This window comes from Cheilinus undulatus, linkage group 8 (genome assembly GCF_018320785.1).
Source record: "Cheilinus undulatus linkage group 8, ASM1832078v1, whole genome shotgun sequence".
Lineage (NCBI taxonomy): Eukaryota > Metazoa > Chordata > Actinopteri > Labriformes > Labridae > Cheilinus > Cheilinus undulatus.
Genome location: NC_054872.1, coordinates 49,719,966 through 49,737,480, shown reverse-complemented (window position 1 = coordinate 49,737,480; position 17,515 = coordinate 49,719,966). Strand labels below are relative to the sequence as shown.

Genomic DNA, 17,515 nt, shown 5'->3' with positions numbered 1-17,515 from the left:
GCATTTTTCCCATAAAGTAACAAACAACAGACTGAAAACTTTCATTAGCTGTTATTTAACGGAAACGTTGAGCTTTGTTGTTTCCTATTGATTTGAATGTAACTTTCAGAGCTCCTCTACTGCGGCTGCGCGGCTTTTGTCTCCCGGAAATAACATGGTTGTTTTGGTATGTACTAGTGTAGCTGTCATCTGTCAGGAGGAAAGGCAGACTTGGGGAGTTTAGGGTACTGAATTTGGGGTAAATGTCGGAGTAGGCCTCACCATGCTTTGTTCGAGTTGATGAAACGAACCGCGGGTCGAGACATAGACGGATATTTAATTATTTTGGTGAGTTACGGGAGCTAGCGGTTAGCTAGCCCGTTAGCTGTCAATCTGTCAACAAGTTTTCAGAATGGACTGTACAGCTCTGGAGGTCGATGCTGTCAAATTCGCCAAAACAGCTGTCACATACGACCAGAGTGGAAAATACAATGAGGCTGTATTTTATTATAAGGTAAGCTTCTTTTACATTGATAGATGTAAACAGCTGCTGTCGTTAGCTCCTAGCTCTTCTTACCTGAGAGTAAACAATCACTTTCACTTTAACATGGAGCCACATACCTTAGATTAAACCCGATGGTTATCAATGAGTATGCGTTATATTCTGTTTATTAACCACTGTATCTTTGCCCCAAGTTTTAAAAGACTGTCACCGACCATCACCTCATCGCAGTTTCTTATTATAACTCCTTCATATTCTGGGTTTATTTACTCCAGGAGGCAGCCCAGGCCCTGATATATGCTGGCATGGCAGGATCCAAACTGGAGGGGATCCAGGACAAAGTCAATGAGTATTTGGACCGGGTTCAAGCTCTCCACAATGCTGGTAAGCTCACCTGATCAGAGACACAGAGGCAGTGACTAAAACTATTCGTTGACAGCCATTTTTTTCCATGACAAAAACTAGACTAATATGAACAAAAACAGATCTGTGATGACTAACACTGACAAAAAGTAAGTTTGGTTTTCATCAAGATGACTACAACTAGACTAAAATGTAATGTGACATTTAAAATCCGTGATATTTCTCCACTGTTAATCAATCTGTCTAAATGCAATGCATCTGTATCTATTCTGCCTCTCAGCTGTAGAAAGCAGGGACCCCAGGTTTGGCAGAGAACACACTAACATGATTTGGTACCAGATTTAGGCAAGAAAATAAATGCTTGGACTAAAAGTAAAGGCTAAAATATGAGGACTTTTCATGGACTAAAACTAGACTAAACCTAAAAAGGGTAGAAATGACTAAAATGTGATTAAAACTGAAATGCATTTCATTTAAAGACTAAAACTAAGACTAAAATTAAAAATAGCTGCCAAAATTAACACTGCACAGAGGAGCCACTAGTTTATTTTCAGTGGTATAGAGAAAGATATGTCAGTGTCTTAATGAAGAGAAGATCTGTAGCTGACATGAGAAGATTGAGATTGTCTGATTGATAAACTTTTCAGTGCTAGGAAAAATGGACTAGAATCAGTGTTAATTTTTCAACTAAAACTTAGAAGTAGCAGTTGGCCTTTTCTCCATGAGGACCACTAAACTAAGAAAACCTAGAAATAGGTCTCCAATAATTAAAATTCTGACAAAAAGTAAGTTTAGTTTTCATCAAGGAGGCAAAAATGAGACTGAAATGTTATTGCAGGACTGTTGGAGATTAAAAATCCATGATAAAATCCACTGTGAAAAATATCAATTCAATCATAATTAGGCTGATAGCATTTAAGGTATGTCAGTATTTTCCTCAGTTTATGTCTAATATATTTTTACATAAGTACTGATCATGCTTTTAGATGATTGTTCTATGTTTGTATTAATTTTACCAGAAAATATTCATACAGGCTAAGAGTAAAGACTAAAATGTAAGGATTTTTTCCTTTAGTAAAACTGCACTTAAATGATTATGTTGACTGAAACTAGACTAAACTGGCAATTTAGGTGAAAATGACTAAAATGTGACCAAACTTAAAATGGCATAGTACTAAAACTAAATTTAAAAATAGCTGCCAAAATTAAGACTGAATAGAACAAAATATCTTTCTTGTTATTGTACAAGTACAACAAAATTGGAAATGCAATCCAGTTGCAATTGCAGGTCTCCCTTGCAAAAGGGATCTCAGATCTCATTTGGACTAACTTGGCTAAATAGTACTATACGTCCTGAGCAGCAGCACAAACAGTTAGGAGACCTAAGACCTACCTAACCATATTTGAAACAGAATAAACTAACACACACATAACTAAACACTTAATGTCCATTTTTTTCTGTTTTGGCTTGACATGTACAGAGCTTAACAAATGTATTAGACCACCCTAACCCTAACCAAAGTAAGGTTTATGCCACAGCTGCCCTAAATTGACAGCATTGGTAATTACCAAAATCATTTTTTATGTTTCTGCAATGGTTAATACAACAATATGTAGAAGCTCTTTAACCAAAATGATATTTTTATGCTAAAATATAATTATTGTTGTTATCCATGAATTTTCAAATTTACTGATTTACAAAAAAAACCTGGAAAAATAGTAAAGCACATTATTGTTTCTTGATTAATATGTCAAATTATAATTATTTACTTGCATTCCTGAACAGAAAAATGAGTTTTACTGGTTGAATGTTATGCTTGATTAATTTCTGACTTCTCAGAGAACCCCAGTGAGCTGACTCAAATTTGGGTGAATTCAGTTTGAAATTCCTCATTCCTGTTCAAAATGGTAAAACGTGGAGAGCTGACTGAAAATGAAAGAGTCCGCATTAAAGCCCTTCATGATGCTGGATGGTCTTTGATTCAAATATGACAGGTGGTCTAATAAATTTGTTAAGCACTATACATTTATATGGAGTTTAAAACACAACATGCCAGAAACAACAGCATTTCTGGTGTAAACTACCTTGTGCTATGACAACTTTTGTTGGACAGGCCTCTAAAGTAAATACAGTTTGCATTAGAGACAACGTAGTTAATTTGGTAGTCCTCAAACAAGCCCTCCAGGGATGTCACAAGATCCTCCATGCAGCTGATTAGCATGCAGGTGCTATACATTCATGACGACGCTTTATGTAGAATCTGGGTCACTGTTAGTTTAAAGTTATCACTGACAGAACCCCGTTTGCATCCTATTGTTGGTCTCTAACAGACAAAGATGTTTGTAGGGGTGACTGTGGCTCAGTAGGTAGAGTCGATCATCTCTGACCAGGTTAAGGGTTTTATCTGCAAACTGCCATCATATCCTGATATGTTGAGACTTTTCCCATCGCTCCATCGATGTTTGAATGAATGTCCGCATGACCTGCAGCATCAAAGCACTTAAGTTGTCAGATGACTAGAAAATCAATGCAAGTTCAAATGAGAAATTCATCAGGACACCTTCTATTTCTGTTAGTTAGTTAGTTTAGTTTATTCAATCATAACACAACACCAAACATTTTGCACAGTATAGACATTTCAAACAAAAACAATAGTCATGTGTTGAATAATGAATGAAAAGGCATAGGCAGAAGCATACTGCTTATAAAAGCCTATCCTACATTTATAAAAGCCTATCCTACATTTCCAGGTTTATGGAACTGTTTATGAAAAATAAGTTAACCGAGCACATTTTCCAGCAGTCCTTAAGTGTTTTTTTTCCTTTAAGATTAATTTAGTTGAATTCAGTGCTGTGTCTGTTCACAGCTGTTGGACATTTGTAGAAGATTTGATGTCATCGTGTATTGATTTGCATGCTTGCGTAACTAGTGATGAAAAACAAACAGCATTATATTCACTTTACAAACTGGTGAGCTAAAAAAGTCAACAAAGACAGTAGTGATAAAGGGCTCTGTGGCTCTAATTTAAATGTTTCTTTTAGACACATACAGCCTTATTAATATCATTTAGAATGATTAACTCCTCCTTAAACGGTTGCCTGAGCTGATCTTACTGACTGCAGGGGTAAAGTACTTTTAAAAAGTCATAAATAACAAATTGTTGAGCTCTGTAACCAAACGGGCCCTGAGGACATACTTTCTACATTTGCTGTCTGACTGCTTTTTTCCATGACTCCACTCAAATCATATGTGTGTGCGTGTTTACACATGGGTGTGACCACAGAGGCTGTGGGAGTGTCCGGTTTGGTTGTGAAGCCAGTGGGTGACACATTTAGCGCTCTGAAACTTTCTTCCTGCTGTTTCAAGTCAGTTAAACTATCAGTTCTAAAGAGGCAGCAGTTTATACGGTCTAACTAATAATTTCAGATTGAATAAACTTCTCTTTGTAACAGCACCACAAAGGATTGAAGTGTGACTCTGGCTTTTTAAACCTAATTATTCTCTGTTATAGACAGGACTGCCAGGGTAGCCAATATCAATACTGAAATATAAGTGTAGCTCAGACTTCAGTCCTTAAAACACACTTTAAAATTCAAGTAATCAAGGTAAACAAAGAAAAGTCTTGAGCTAATGTAGATCTGTTGGTCCCGCCTAAAATTGCACAAACATTTTCTTAGATACGGCTGATAATATCAGCCAATGTTGGCTGATATTTACATCTTATTTATTGTTTGTAAGCTAATATCTGTCGATACCATGCATCCTGGTTTCTTCAGACTCAGATAAGCTCAACCAAATTCCAAATGACAGCCTTCATATTGGGTCAAAAGCTGAATCAGCATCTCTTTAAATCCAGTCCAGGCCCAGAAGATCGACCCCCTGAAGACCCGACAGCAGGTGGACCTAGAGCGAGCCCACTTCCTGGTCACACAAGCCTTCGAGGAAGACGAAAAGGGAAACGACGATGAAGCTGTTGAACTGTACACTCAGGCTGTGGAGCTGTGCATTAAAACGGTTTGTATTTATTTCTGTGAATCTTTTTCTTGTCATCATTCTCTCAGAACACTTAATAATATTTCACTCACATCATCTTTGCTCCATTCAACATTTATTCCTGTGTTTGTCACAGTCCAATGAAACATCAGAGCAGGCGCTGCAGAACAAACTGAAGCAGCTGGCACGGCAAGCTCTGGACAGGTAAAGACAACTACAGTCTTCTTTATGTGATTTGAAACTTTGGGTGTAACAATCCATCGATGTACATAAATATATTGGTTGGTTGATGAATTCCTTCTGCGCACTGTTAACAGTTTCCTCCAAACTGTGCATCATCCTGAACTTTCAATCAAACCAGCTGTAAACAGGCAGATGTTAAAGCTAGGAACTGAGCTTAAGAGGATGAAGAGGATATCATGTCCTCTCTCAGCTATGTGGGACTGTTTTAGCTTTCATGGACAAAATCCCAACATAATAGGCCAACATACGTGTGTTCTTGACAAAAGATCTATTTATAAACTATCCATTAATACAACTGTGTATTAAGACCACTCTAAAAAATAGATAATAAGAGGATGAAAAAACTAAAATTCTCAAGTTTGAAAAGTTGTTAATTTATGAGAAAAAGTCACCCAAAATCTTTCTTTAAGTGTCTTAGATGTAAATGAATCAAAACTTGGAATTTTTGAGATTATAAATTAGAAAAGTAAAAAACTCAACGACTGTTTTAGTTTGATTTTTTTTAAATTTTGTCTTTACACTGTTGTATATTTATCATTTTTAAAACTTGACATTTTTGAGTATCTAATGACAAAATGCAAGACTTCTAAAACCAAGATTTTTTTTTCTTTCTCAGAAATTAACAAGTTTTTAAACACAGAAATTCTGAGTTTTTCTTTTAAAAATACAACTTTTTCATCCAACATTTTTTTTTTGCACAAAAATTTACAGATCCTCTTTTCTAAAAATCTTTTTAGTGGCCCTCATATGTCCTTAGATATTATATTTCTAATCATGATTCAAAAAGAATATGTCCTTGTCAGGCCAAAACCTTGTGTTACCATTTTTCATAACTTTAATGTTTTTTGTCATAAATCAGTCCTACTGGTCACCCTTTATGTGTGCCAGTGGGTTTAACCAGTTTTAAAGCAATAAAAACAGTCAGAAGATCCTGACGATCTTAATTTATTTATAGTTAAGGATTCTTTTTCATTCCCTGAAATGTGGTGATTTTGGAGATACAAGTTTTTGACCTGACAACAGCAATATGTGCATCTAAGTTTGACAGTGTCAGAGCAGACAGGGCCCCCCTAGGGGTCCCCAGACCTCAGGATGGGCGCCACTGCTTAAGATTTATTGATGTCAATTTAGAGGAAAACTAAACACCTTTTTGGGATAATTTGGGATTCAGGAGAAACATGTTACTGAAAGGTTTTGTGTGAAGCATAAAGAACAGCTGATAGACATCAAAAGTGCTCTAAAGCTGCATATTGTTGTTCATTTATCAACTCTTAATAAAGTTATTCCGACAGAGGACAGTGTTATCGCAGGCTACATGTTTTCCTCCTACAGGCCCAGTATGCTTATCTGTTGTTCATCAGTTATATGGTAACATTCTCCTCCTCTTCGTTCTGTCAGGGCCGAAGGTCTTAAAGAATCTCAGTCCAAATCAGCTCCAGCTCAGGACAGGACAGGGCCTCCTGGATCCAGGCCCAACAGCGGTGTCAGCTCAGGAGGGCCGGTACGCCAGTTCTTCCCCCTGGGACCTGACTTCTCCCTCCATGACCGCCCGCAACCTCAGCCGGTCAGAGCGGTGCAGTCCAGCGAGCCCCACGGTCAGCGCTACACGTCTGAGGAGATCGAGGTGCTCAGGTGAGATCAGGAAGACTCTTTATGTGACTTTAAAATCAAACAGCGTCAATGAGGAATGATTATCAATTGTTTAAAATTGTTTTGTGAAGAATTTCGCTGGTGGGGTCTGGAGAATTGGCTTACTTTTTGTACTAATTTACTTGTTGCTTATTTCTTTTCAGGAGTACTTCTACAATCAACAGCATTGCCTATGTGCCCTTCATGAGTGTGGATTTGAGGGAGAGATTTGCCTTTCCTGTCCCTTTCTCGTGAGTTTCTTTCTTATCTTATATCAGATTGTTGCTTTATATACAAAGATAATATAAAAAGCCAGTTGGAGGATGGGAAAATCCACTCCTTATCTTTAATTTAACTGATTTTCTTCCTTTTATTTGATGCCTCTTAAGCTGCATTAGCACCAATTTATCTCTACAGCCACAGATGACAAAGATTCAGTGGCTCAGTTGGAACTGAGGCTGTTAAAAATACTGAGATGTCAACAAAGAAAAACAGAGAGATCCCTTGGCACTCCTCTTGCTGAAAAGCTTTATAATCAGATAGTTATTCAGTTCAATCAAGAACAATGCATGTGAACCTGTTTGCTCATGGTGTGACCGCCAGCACCAAGTTTCACCTTAACAACATACCAGAGAGTTGAGATAAGCAAAAGGTAATTGTGTCCAAAGCTGAGAGTTACAAATCAAGGCCAGCAGAGGGCTCTGTAACATCTATAAGACTTAGGATAATGAGGAACCAAATAAAATCATTACACAGCCCCAGAAGCACTAGATGAAGCACATTGTGTTGCCCTGTGTATGAAATGTGCTGTGTAAATAAAGTTTGATTTGATTTGACTGCAACAGTGGATCTTAATGGACATATTTGTCATCCCTTTTTCTCAGGGACAAAACAGGGAAGCTGGCTCTGTCACCCAAACAGAAAGCCATCTTCTCCCGCTGGGTCCGGCCAGACGAGATCTGCAATAATCCCACTATGATCATGTCTGTGTCCAGCTTCAGCATCAAACAGGTCAGACAGTACATTTTTATGAAAGACTTCCCCCCATTCATTGTTTTTATGTAGCCGTCCTAGCTATTTTTATGATATTTTTTATGAGAAAGTGCAATATTTTACTGATTTTTCTGTCTTTCAGTGTGAGTGGTGTTTTCTGGATGTGTGATCTTGTTTAAATTCAGCCAGTAGAGGGCGTAGCAGCATCACAGACAAGGCCCAGACATGAAACAACATTAAAACCCTGTGCTCTGATATTTAGGATGAACTTAGCCACACTGACTTCAAGCAAAATGCAGTTTTAATCCTCATATAAAGATGTAAAAAACAACATAATAGTGTATTTGAATCTGTCCCTGTCTGCTTTGTCCAGACGGTGGTGTCTGACTGTTCGTTTGTGGCTTCGCTCGCCATCAGTGCGGCTTATGAGAGGCGCTACAACAAGAAACTCATCACCAGGTACTCTTTTTTAAAGGCTATTTATATTTGAAATGCTTGTATATGTGCTGCACCTTTGTATTTAGTACTTAGTACCCATGTTTTTTGAAAAAAAATCTATTATTTTTCTACACAGAAATCTAATTTTTTGTTTAATTCAAGACAAGTTTCCAAAAGCTTTAAACCTTTGTTTTTACTTCAGCACTTGTGTTATCTCCTTTCACCACACATTCTGTGAAAGGGCGTAAAGCTTAATGCATTTTGCCGATTTTAAATTAAAATGTACGAATGCTAAAATGATTCAAACATGAGACTTTAATGGGAAGAGTCTGTGTCCTTGTGTTTGTTCCTCCAGCGTCATCTACCCTCAGAACAGACGAGGTGAACCGGAGTATAACCCCTGTGGGAAGTACATGGTCAAACTTCACATTAACGGAGTTCCCAGGAAGGTAACGGAAAAATCACCTCAACCAGTTCACCTGTAGAAATGAAACTAGTGAACAGTACAAGACAGAACCGCTCAAGGTAGACTCATCATGAGCTGCCTGATATATGGTCATGTAGAAGACAACTTTGCATGTTATCCACCTTTTTTTTTTAAACATGGTTTATTTGCAATCTTAGGCAACAGTACTGCATTAACATAATACTAGAGTCCCATAGGCAGCTCTGATTGGCTGATCCAGCCTTTAAATAGCCAAACTTCTGCGCTCTGTCCAGTTCTGCCTTGGCTAGTGAATTTAGCAGTCGTTCCACAAAGGAGAGCTAAAATGGGTTAAAGAAGATCTGTAGTCTTGTAGAAGACATTAGTTCAGGGGGGTCAAACTCAATCACAGCAGGGGCTGGATTCTGAAATTAGTTTTAACCTGAGAGCCTAACAGGGTCAAGATTTAACCATAAACTGTCACTCTCATTTTTACCAGTAATGAATTATGAGGGGAAAAAACAAAACTTGGCACAGGTGGTAAATGATTTTGAAGTTAAAAAAGTAATAATAAAATAAGTTTAAGGCTCAAAATCTGAGATAAAAGAGCAAACTTATTTGTTCTAAAAGAAAAAACACAACATTTAAAGTCAAAATAATGTTTTAAAAGGCAAATACCTGAGATAGATAGTTGAAATCATGAGTTTAAAAGGTCGAAATGAAATATAAAATTCAAAACTGTAACTTTAAAATGTCAAAATATGACAAAAAAAATCAATTGTGAATCTAAAAGTTCAAAATGTGACTTAAAATTTAGAATCACAAGTTTAAAAGGTCAAAGTATGACTAAATATTTAAAATTGTAAATCTTAAAGGTCAATATATGATACGATGAAATTTAGAATAATGAGTTTAAAATGTGCAAATGAAAGATAAAATTCATGACTGTAAGTTTTAAAGGTTGGAATAAGCAGATGCACTCATGAATGCAAGGTTAAACAGCACATACATCTCTGGCCTTAAACATCTTTGTGCATTGCCCCGACTTATCCCTTCTTTGTCCCCGCTAAAGGTGATCATTGATGACTACCTGCCGGTGGATCGAAACGGGGAGCTGCTGTGCTCCTACTCCAGCAACAGGAACGAGCTCTGGGTGTCCCTGATAGAAAAGGCCTACATGAAGGTGATGGGAGGCTATGACTTTCCCGGCTCCAATTCGGTGAGTAAAGACGGAAACAGGAAGATGCAACTATTCTAAGCACATTCTGCCTATAACTTAAGTTTATATATGCATTTAAGACTGGGTGAGACACTGGTGTGCTTCTGCCTTTAAGACATTAGGTCTAAAAGTTTCTGAGGCTGAGCAGAAATGAGAACAGCTGCAGTAGTATTTTAGACAATGACAGCAAACTAGGTGAGAACAACACTGAATCTGATGATGACCCAGACTATGACGTGACCACATACACTCTACCAAGGCTCAGTGATGAGAGATGCATTTTAAAAGGAGGAAAAGGAAGATGCTGATGATTTTGATTTAATTGATCGATGATATTTAAGATTCATTGAACTCATGAACTTCAGGTTAAGGGGAATCATTTACAATTAAAGCCAAAGGTTTGAGCTTTCTGATGATTTTGCGTTTCCTGCAGAAGCTCAGAAATTAAGATTTTAATAGAAGTGCAGCTTTTCAGAAATGCCCTTCGGTTTTCGGAGGTTGGTTTTGAACAGTACTTTGATTTTAGAAGGCTTCTTCAGGGTCTAAGTGGGTTAAACTTCTCAATTTACTTGCTGAAGCGATGATATTCAGTATCCAGCGCAGGAGTCTGTTAAAAATGATGAAAGGAAACATTTTTTACTGGTTCAGATGAGAAAGAGGAGTGAAATCTGTGTGATTTAATTAAAATTCAAAGTTCAAAATAAGGTCTCTTATCAAGCCAGTTATTTATATATCTCTTCATACTGAGTAAGACTGGTTGGACTTTTTTGCTGATTACGTCCAGGTCTTCAAAATGTTGGAAGTTGTACAGAATCTGCAGAGAAGTTTCCTGAAATCTTGGCAGACATTTAGCTCAGCAACTCTACAGCAGATGTCATTCTTTGTACATACTCAAAGTTTAAAGTTTTCCAAGGATTTAATCTTAAAAAGACTGCCTTTTTCAAATCTACTGTGTGCTCCAGAACATCGATCTGCACGCGCTCACCGGCTGGATCCCCGAACGCATCGCTATGCACTCAGACAATCAATCATTCAGCAAAGACGACACTTTCCGCATGCTCTTCCAGAGGTGAGAGCTGCACATCATCTCATCTCTGCGCTTTCTTTAAACCTCTGTTTGACCCATCTTTGTCCTTTCCACTCTTTCTTCTAACGCCTCTGTATCTGCCTCTCTCCGTCTGTTGCCAGGTTTCACAGGGGTGACGTCCTCATCACCACGGCAACAGGCGTGATGACAGAGGAAGAAGGGGAGAGATGGGGTTTAGTGCCAACACACGCCTACGCTGTTCTCGACATCAGGGAATACAAGGTTGGTGCAAAAAAAAAGGTAACATTTGTATGTCCTTCATAAGAATATTTAGCATGTATAAAACTGGGTCGCATGCACATCACAGAAGAGGGAGCTGCACAGAACAAGGTCAGTTTAACTTTAATGAACAGTGGCTGGATTTACCTTGAAGTTGGCTCAGTTGTGTAGTTTGGTGTGTGATTGTAGAAGTGATGCACAGGTCAAATAAGCATAAAGGAGCACCCAATTTTCAAGTTCCTTTAGAGATTTTTACATAAGCCCTGCCAGGATGGGAGTCTAGTTTTTTTGATGACCTTCTGCCAATCTCAACTTCTGCTACTTGCAGAAGAGAAGATGACAGAAAACGCCAGGGCTCTGAAGTGCCAGGAAGATATGATGGTCAAAAATAATTAGAGACAATTTAGAAACAAAAACTAAAATGGTGAAATTGGTACCCACAGAGCTGAAGTCTTCCATCCATCCATCCATTTTCTATACCGCTTATCCCGTTGGGAGTCGTGGGGGGGCTGGGGCCTATCCCAGCTGTCATTGGCTGAAAAGTGTGTACCCCCTGGACTGGTCGCTAGTCGATGCCAGGGCTAATATATAGAGACAGACAACCAGGCGAGCTCACACTCAGACTTAGGCCAATTTAGAGTCACCAATTAACCTAACGAGAATGTCTTTGGTGGTGGGAGGAAGCAGAGTACCCAGAGAACACACGCATGCACGGAAGAACATGCAAACTCTGCACTGAAAAGCACTGACCAGAAAGCAAACCTTCAAATCCTCTAACCTTCTAACCCCTGCACCGCCATGCAGATTTAGTTTATGTCAAAGTAAAATAAAAAAGCCAAATAACAGCATGAACAACGACATGCCTCTTCATTTGGTCACATTTGGTCCATTTTCAGCATTTTATATCACATCTAGGGGACGTTTACTCTAAATTTAAGATTCTGAAAACAGCCCATATCATTTTGGCTTAGCTTCTAAAGCACAAAAATCTATTTGCATCCTCTCACATGTTCCCATCACTGTTGTGTCGGTGCTTTATAAAACTTTGAGTTAAGAAGTAAAAAGGCAAAAAGAACTGGGTATTGAAGCTATTCTTGTGGGTAACTGCAGTGAGTACTACAGCAGAATCTCCAAAATAAAGTGTACTTTTTACACAGTTAAAATTCAAATCCTTTCTTGTCATTTTCACTGGATGTGTCTGTTTTAATGATCACTATGTGTCTGTGATTGTGTCTCTCATAGGGAATGCGCTTCCTGCAGCTGAAGAATCCGTGGAGTCACCTGCGGTGGAAGGGACGATACAGCGAACGTGACGAGAAGAACTGGACACCCGAACTCCTCAAATACCTCAACTTTGATCCAAAGACAGCACAGAAGTTTGATAATGGTATTTTCCTCTTCACTCTCACTAGATGACCTGCAGTGTTTGTGGAACAAATATCAAGAAGTCAATATAATGTGGATCAGTTTTATGTTTCTGTCACCTTTTAAGCCCTGAAAGCTACACTTGAGATAGCTGTCATCATATTTTCTCAGTTTAGCTGGTTTGGGTCTAGCATCACATGATGAGGTGGACATGCTTGAATATTTACTCATTGTTGCTATCTGGACCTGCACACATAATGCATCCTGAGGAAAGTGACTGATGCGTGACAAGTGATAGATTTACGTGTCACAATCATATCTGAGTTTTTATTGGCCCAAAGCTGACATACTAGTAAGTGGGACTCATTAGTTCAGTATGGTTGTTTTGTAAGTGCTGTGATCCCTATATGTATTTATTTGCTTTTAAATGATATGGCATTACTTTAATAATTTATTTTAATTTACTTCGCGGACCCACAGGGGTCCCCGGATCCCAGTTTGAGAACCACTGCCATAAACCATCGGTGAAAAAGAGTCCGGGATGCTGCACTGGCACATTTCTTTAGAAAGCTCTTACTTTAGAGAGAGTGGCTCACTCTCTCCCCAAAAAGATGAAGTTTAATTCCAAGGAGCTGATGAAGAGCGCTTCATCAGATCATATGATATACATGCTAACATCACATAGATGAAACATGACATGCATGTGTTTTCCTCCAGGTGTTTTCTGGATCGCATGGGAGGATCTCTGTCAGTACTATGATGTCATCTACCTGAGCTGGAACCCCGGCCTGTTCAAGGAGTCCTCCTGCATCCACAGGTTCGTGTGTCTCCATGTGTTTGACTGATTTTTTACTAGCTGATTTTGAGATCAAAGTGTGATTTTTGGTTGTAAATAGCTCTGCAGGGATTTGCAAAAAAAATAAATAAATAAATAAATGTTGATTTCAACCATTTCAACAATCAAAGATACATTTTAGTCATTTTAGCTGTAATCACACAAAGCTTTTTAAAGAACCTGTAAAGTGAAAATAAATCTGTATTTAGCTTTGTTGTATGACAGGTCACTGTATCATGAACCCCCAGGTCAAATTTCAGTCAAATAAAACATCAAAGTTTATAAAATCTGCTCCAGGATGGTGTGGGCGTGTCTGTTGAACAAGCTGAAGCCACACCCAGTCATGAGAAATAGGATCCCCTCAAATTAAAAAAAAATAAAAAAATGCAACAGTCTGAATGGAGGAAAGCTCTCACACCAGCTTACTCCTTGACCCTATGTTAACTTTGATCAGAGCGCAGCTGCCTTGCTTTGGTCCAGAGGAGAGACAAAGTCCAATTTCTGGCTCAAATCTCTGTTCTGATGCTTTAAATGATCCATAGACCACTGTGGCTGATAGATTAAGCAAATTTACCTCACAGTGAACAAAAAAAAAAAGGATTTACCGCTCTGTGATTTTAAATTGTAATGTTAGAGGGGTGGGTCATTCTCCACCTACATACTAGCCCCGCCCACAATCAAACCCAGCCAGAAAAGAGGTGAAAAACTTTCTAACAGTCTAAATCCAGAATTCAGTCACATGTAGATCTCAGTGTTTTCACATATTTACAGCAACCATATTCCAACATATCTAGAGTGTTACAACACAAATTTTGGATTTCACTTTATGGGGTCTTTAAGTACTTTTAAAACAACAAAAATGCTGCAACAAAGTATGTGTTTTTAGATAAATCCAATCAGCACTGCAGCTAATAATGTTAGATGTTAGTAGTTATTTATTAGAACAAGAAAAAGAACATTTTAGGAGGACTTACTTTGGTAAATTGGTTTGATTTTTTGATTTATAGAAAAAAAGATGTTGCCTAAAAGAGATTGAAGCCAAAGCTCATGTAAGGATTTAATGAAGAGGTTATAACCTGTTTCATGGCTGTCAGCTGATATGTTCACATTACTTACCATAAGGCTAAAAGGCTAACCCCAAGGTACGGTAACTTTGTTTATACCTGTGGGCAGATTGGGTTTACAGTGAGTAAGTCTACTTCCTTTAGCACAAAACCAACAGCACAAGAGTGGTCAAAACATGATAAAGTGAATGTAGTGCTCACTAATAAGAAACAGGAAACAGTAACAAGATTAAAATAAGGCAATTAAAAACAAGAAAAATAAGAATATAGAATGGATTAGTAAAACTGCACTAAAATAAAGCAAGACAAAAAGCAGGATTATACCACCAAGCAGTACTACCACAGAAGGTCAAAACTAGGGCCCAGTCCTACCATTCTGCTTATATCCATGTCTTACAGGTCACAATTGACCCACCTTTAGGTAACTGCAAAAAGAGGCATTGTAGGTCAATTTGACATCCAAACATGGATAAACAACCAATGAATCATCCCTAACCTTCACAGGGTAAAAAGACTTAATTAAATCATGGAAAACTGCTTGTTTTTAACAATTTTCTCTACAAAATTAGAGATTTATTTTTGTTATCCTTATCATTATTGCTAAATGGAAGAACCTTTGTTATGATTTTTTGAGAAAGGTTCTTGTATAGCTTTAAAATGTAGCAGAAATGTGCATAAGTTATGTTTAAATGCATTTATTAAAGGGAACAGGGAAGTTTTTTGTGAACGTGAAGATGTTGTGTATTTTTACCCCCTGTACAAGGGTGAACACTCCCATTTTTGACCATATGTCACTCATATCAAGAATAAACATCATTAGATAAGTAAAAAATGAGATAGCAGATGCAAAGCAAAGAGATGAAGAACAGTAAGATGTGGATGTTTTTTTTTTTACCCCAAAACAACTCAAAATTGTACTGAATGACTGCAGGCTTATAAAATCTTTTGTTTGGTGGTTCCATTTCTGAAAAAAAAGTGCTTTTAGCTCAATAACTCACTGTAAATAAATGCTGCTGATCTGATCTGAGGCTCGTTCTGTTGTTCTCCGCCGTGTTTGCTCCCTGCAGTAGCTGGGATGGGAAGCAGGGCCCGGTGAAGGATGTCTACAGTCTGGCCAACAACCCGCAGTACAAGCTGGAGGTCCAGTGTCCAGCAGGGGGAGCTGCTGTGTGGGTGCTGCTCACCAGACACATCACTGACAAGGTAGAGACTGAAAATCCTCTCATGATATAGGAGTATTCTGCTCACAATTGCAGTGCTTCAGTCTTATCTAATGCTTGTTCTGTTGGTGTGTTTGTCCAGGACGATTTTGCACAAAACAGAGAGTTCATCACCCTCGTCGTTTACAAGACGGATGGGAAGAAGGTTTACTACCCAGGTGAGCTGTGATGGATGTCTGTGGAAAGTCTGGGCTGAGCTTTTGGCACCGGGATGTAGTTTAGATTTGTGGCAGCAGCAGGAGTTTGAAGGCAGCAGTCTGTCAGGGCTTTATTCCTACATTTCAAAGTCATACACAGCAAGGTCAACTGTCTGAAAGAAAGATTAGTCCATCACAAACCCTGAACTTAACTGATACTGTTCACATAGACGGCAGAAGACTTTAACAAAAAAGAAAAAACAACATTTCCTTTGAAAAGAAAGTGGAAACCATCCATTTCAGCTCTCATCTGCTCTCTGGTTTTACTAGCTATACCTAAACTCCCTTTACTCCCTCCACAGCGGATCCTCCTCCCTACATCGACGGTATCCGTATCAACAGCCCACACTACCTGACCAAGATGAAGCTGACCAGTGCAGGGACGCACACGTTCACACTGGTGGTGTCCCAGTATGAGAAACAGAACACCATCAACTACACACTGAGGGTAAGGATGTTTTTATTAGTGTTTTATGCCTGATTTCAGAGAAAACCACAGAGAGGCTGTTTGTTCAATGGACATCAGTGTTCATACATGTTCAAAAAAACTTTTTGAAGCCCATTTGAGGATATCTGCCAATGTTAAAAACTCTGTTTTATAAAGCAGCCATAGATTTCCTGGGCTTCAGACTGTAAAATGATGAGAGCACAGGATGATAGTCAGAGGAGGTGGGTTGCTCTGAGGTGCGGGAGCTCACTGTGCTGCTTCCCTGAACTATTGTGGGAATAATTGGAGGAAAAACTGGCAAAGAGAGGTCCCAACTTGACAACCCTGGAGTTGTCCGAGACTGCCCAAACTACAGGCCCTGGTCCCTTTAATAGGCACACAGCAAATTTTAAAAAATAAGTGAAGTATGGCCCACATTAGAACGTGAAGCTTATGTTTGATTGTCTTATTCTACTTAGTTTTGACATTTGCCAGTTCTGCTCTTTTAATTCTGTAAGCAAACATTTTGACAAGAAGAGTTTGTTGGCATGCTTTTTCATGACTGAACCGAGACAACAAATGCAAAAATACTGGCAGCCAGAATAACAGTTATACTTTGATATTTGCACCCTGGTGAATAAAAACACAAGAATTAAGGCAGCAGAAAGCAGCACTAATTGCATTGTCATCCTGTATGATGCATACATTGCATCTACAGCTATGGTGTGAAGTCCACATGAAAGCCTCTGTTGAAAAAAGTGAAGTAGTAGCTTTAAGTTGTGTTTTTGTCTGATGTAAAGTTCATCTTAACTGGGACAACGTAACATCCAAACTAACCAAAATATTGCAGCAGATATGATTTTTTCACTTCATTTAACTGATCAGTAAAAAGCTTTTTTGAATGGAGTGTTTATTACAGTGCTGGCTATTGTCTCTAAACAGGTTAATGGCTGGAATTGACTTATGCTAACTGCAGTTAATCCTCAAACAGTGCTGAAAGTGGATGCAGAAAATCTTCAATAACATGAGAAAACTTTTTTGTTGGACAGTGGAAATTGATTGAGAAGAACACACTGACACAGTGCAACCAGTAGATTTCTCTGTAAACTTTCATCCTGCTAGTTATCCCACCTTTCAATATGATCACCAAGACACTATTTTTTATGGAGGACTTTTCATCTACTGGGAGGCTGGTGTATGATTTCAGTTGGAACGAAAGTGTAAAGCCGGGTGGACGCTGTGCGATTTTCCTCAGATTCAGCCACAAATTTAGAGCCGGGCTGACTTTCAGTTGGATCAGGCGTCGTTTGTCGTGCT

At 38.5% G+C, this 17,515-nt stretch overlaps 1 protein-coding gene across 1 annotated transcript in view; it reads left to right on the top strand.

The window, feature by feature from the left end:
- Nucleotides 1–152: 152 nt before the first annotated feature.
- Nucleotides 153–17,515, top strand: part of capn7 (calpain 7) — a 30,625-nt gene continuing 13,262 nt past the window's right edge. Inside the window, exons 1-17 of the mRNA XM_041793228.1 lie at nt 153–493; nt 757–865; nt 4,702–4,859; nt 4,975–5,042; nt 6,480–6,713; nt 6,875–6,961; nt 7,595–7,721; nt 8,077–8,162; nt 8,497–8,590; nt 9,638–9,784; nt 10,747–10,853; nt 10,973–11,093; nt 12,333–12,477; nt 13,173–13,272; nt 15,422–15,557; nt 15,657–15,732; nt 16,074–16,219. Of these exons, the coding sequence (XP_041649162.1) occupies nt 392–493; nt 757–865; nt 4,702–4,859; nt 4,975–5,042; nt 6,480–6,713; nt 6,875–6,961; nt 7,595–7,721; nt 8,077–8,162; nt 8,497–8,590; nt 9,638–9,784; nt 10,747–10,853; nt 10,973–11,093; nt 12,333–12,477; nt 13,173–13,272; nt 15,422–15,557; nt 15,657–15,732; nt 16,074–16,219 (2,043 nt within the window). The 5' untranslated portion in view covers nt 153–391. The remainder of the gene's footprint in view (nt 494–756; nt 866–4,701; nt 4,860–4,974; nt 5,043–6,479; nt 6,714–6,874; nt 6,962–7,594; nt 7,722–8,076; nt 8,163–8,496; nt 8,591–9,637; nt 9,785–10,746; nt 10,854–10,972; nt 11,094–12,332; nt 12,478–13,172; nt 13,273–15,421; nt 15,558–15,656; nt 15,733–16,073; nt 16,220–17,515) is intronic.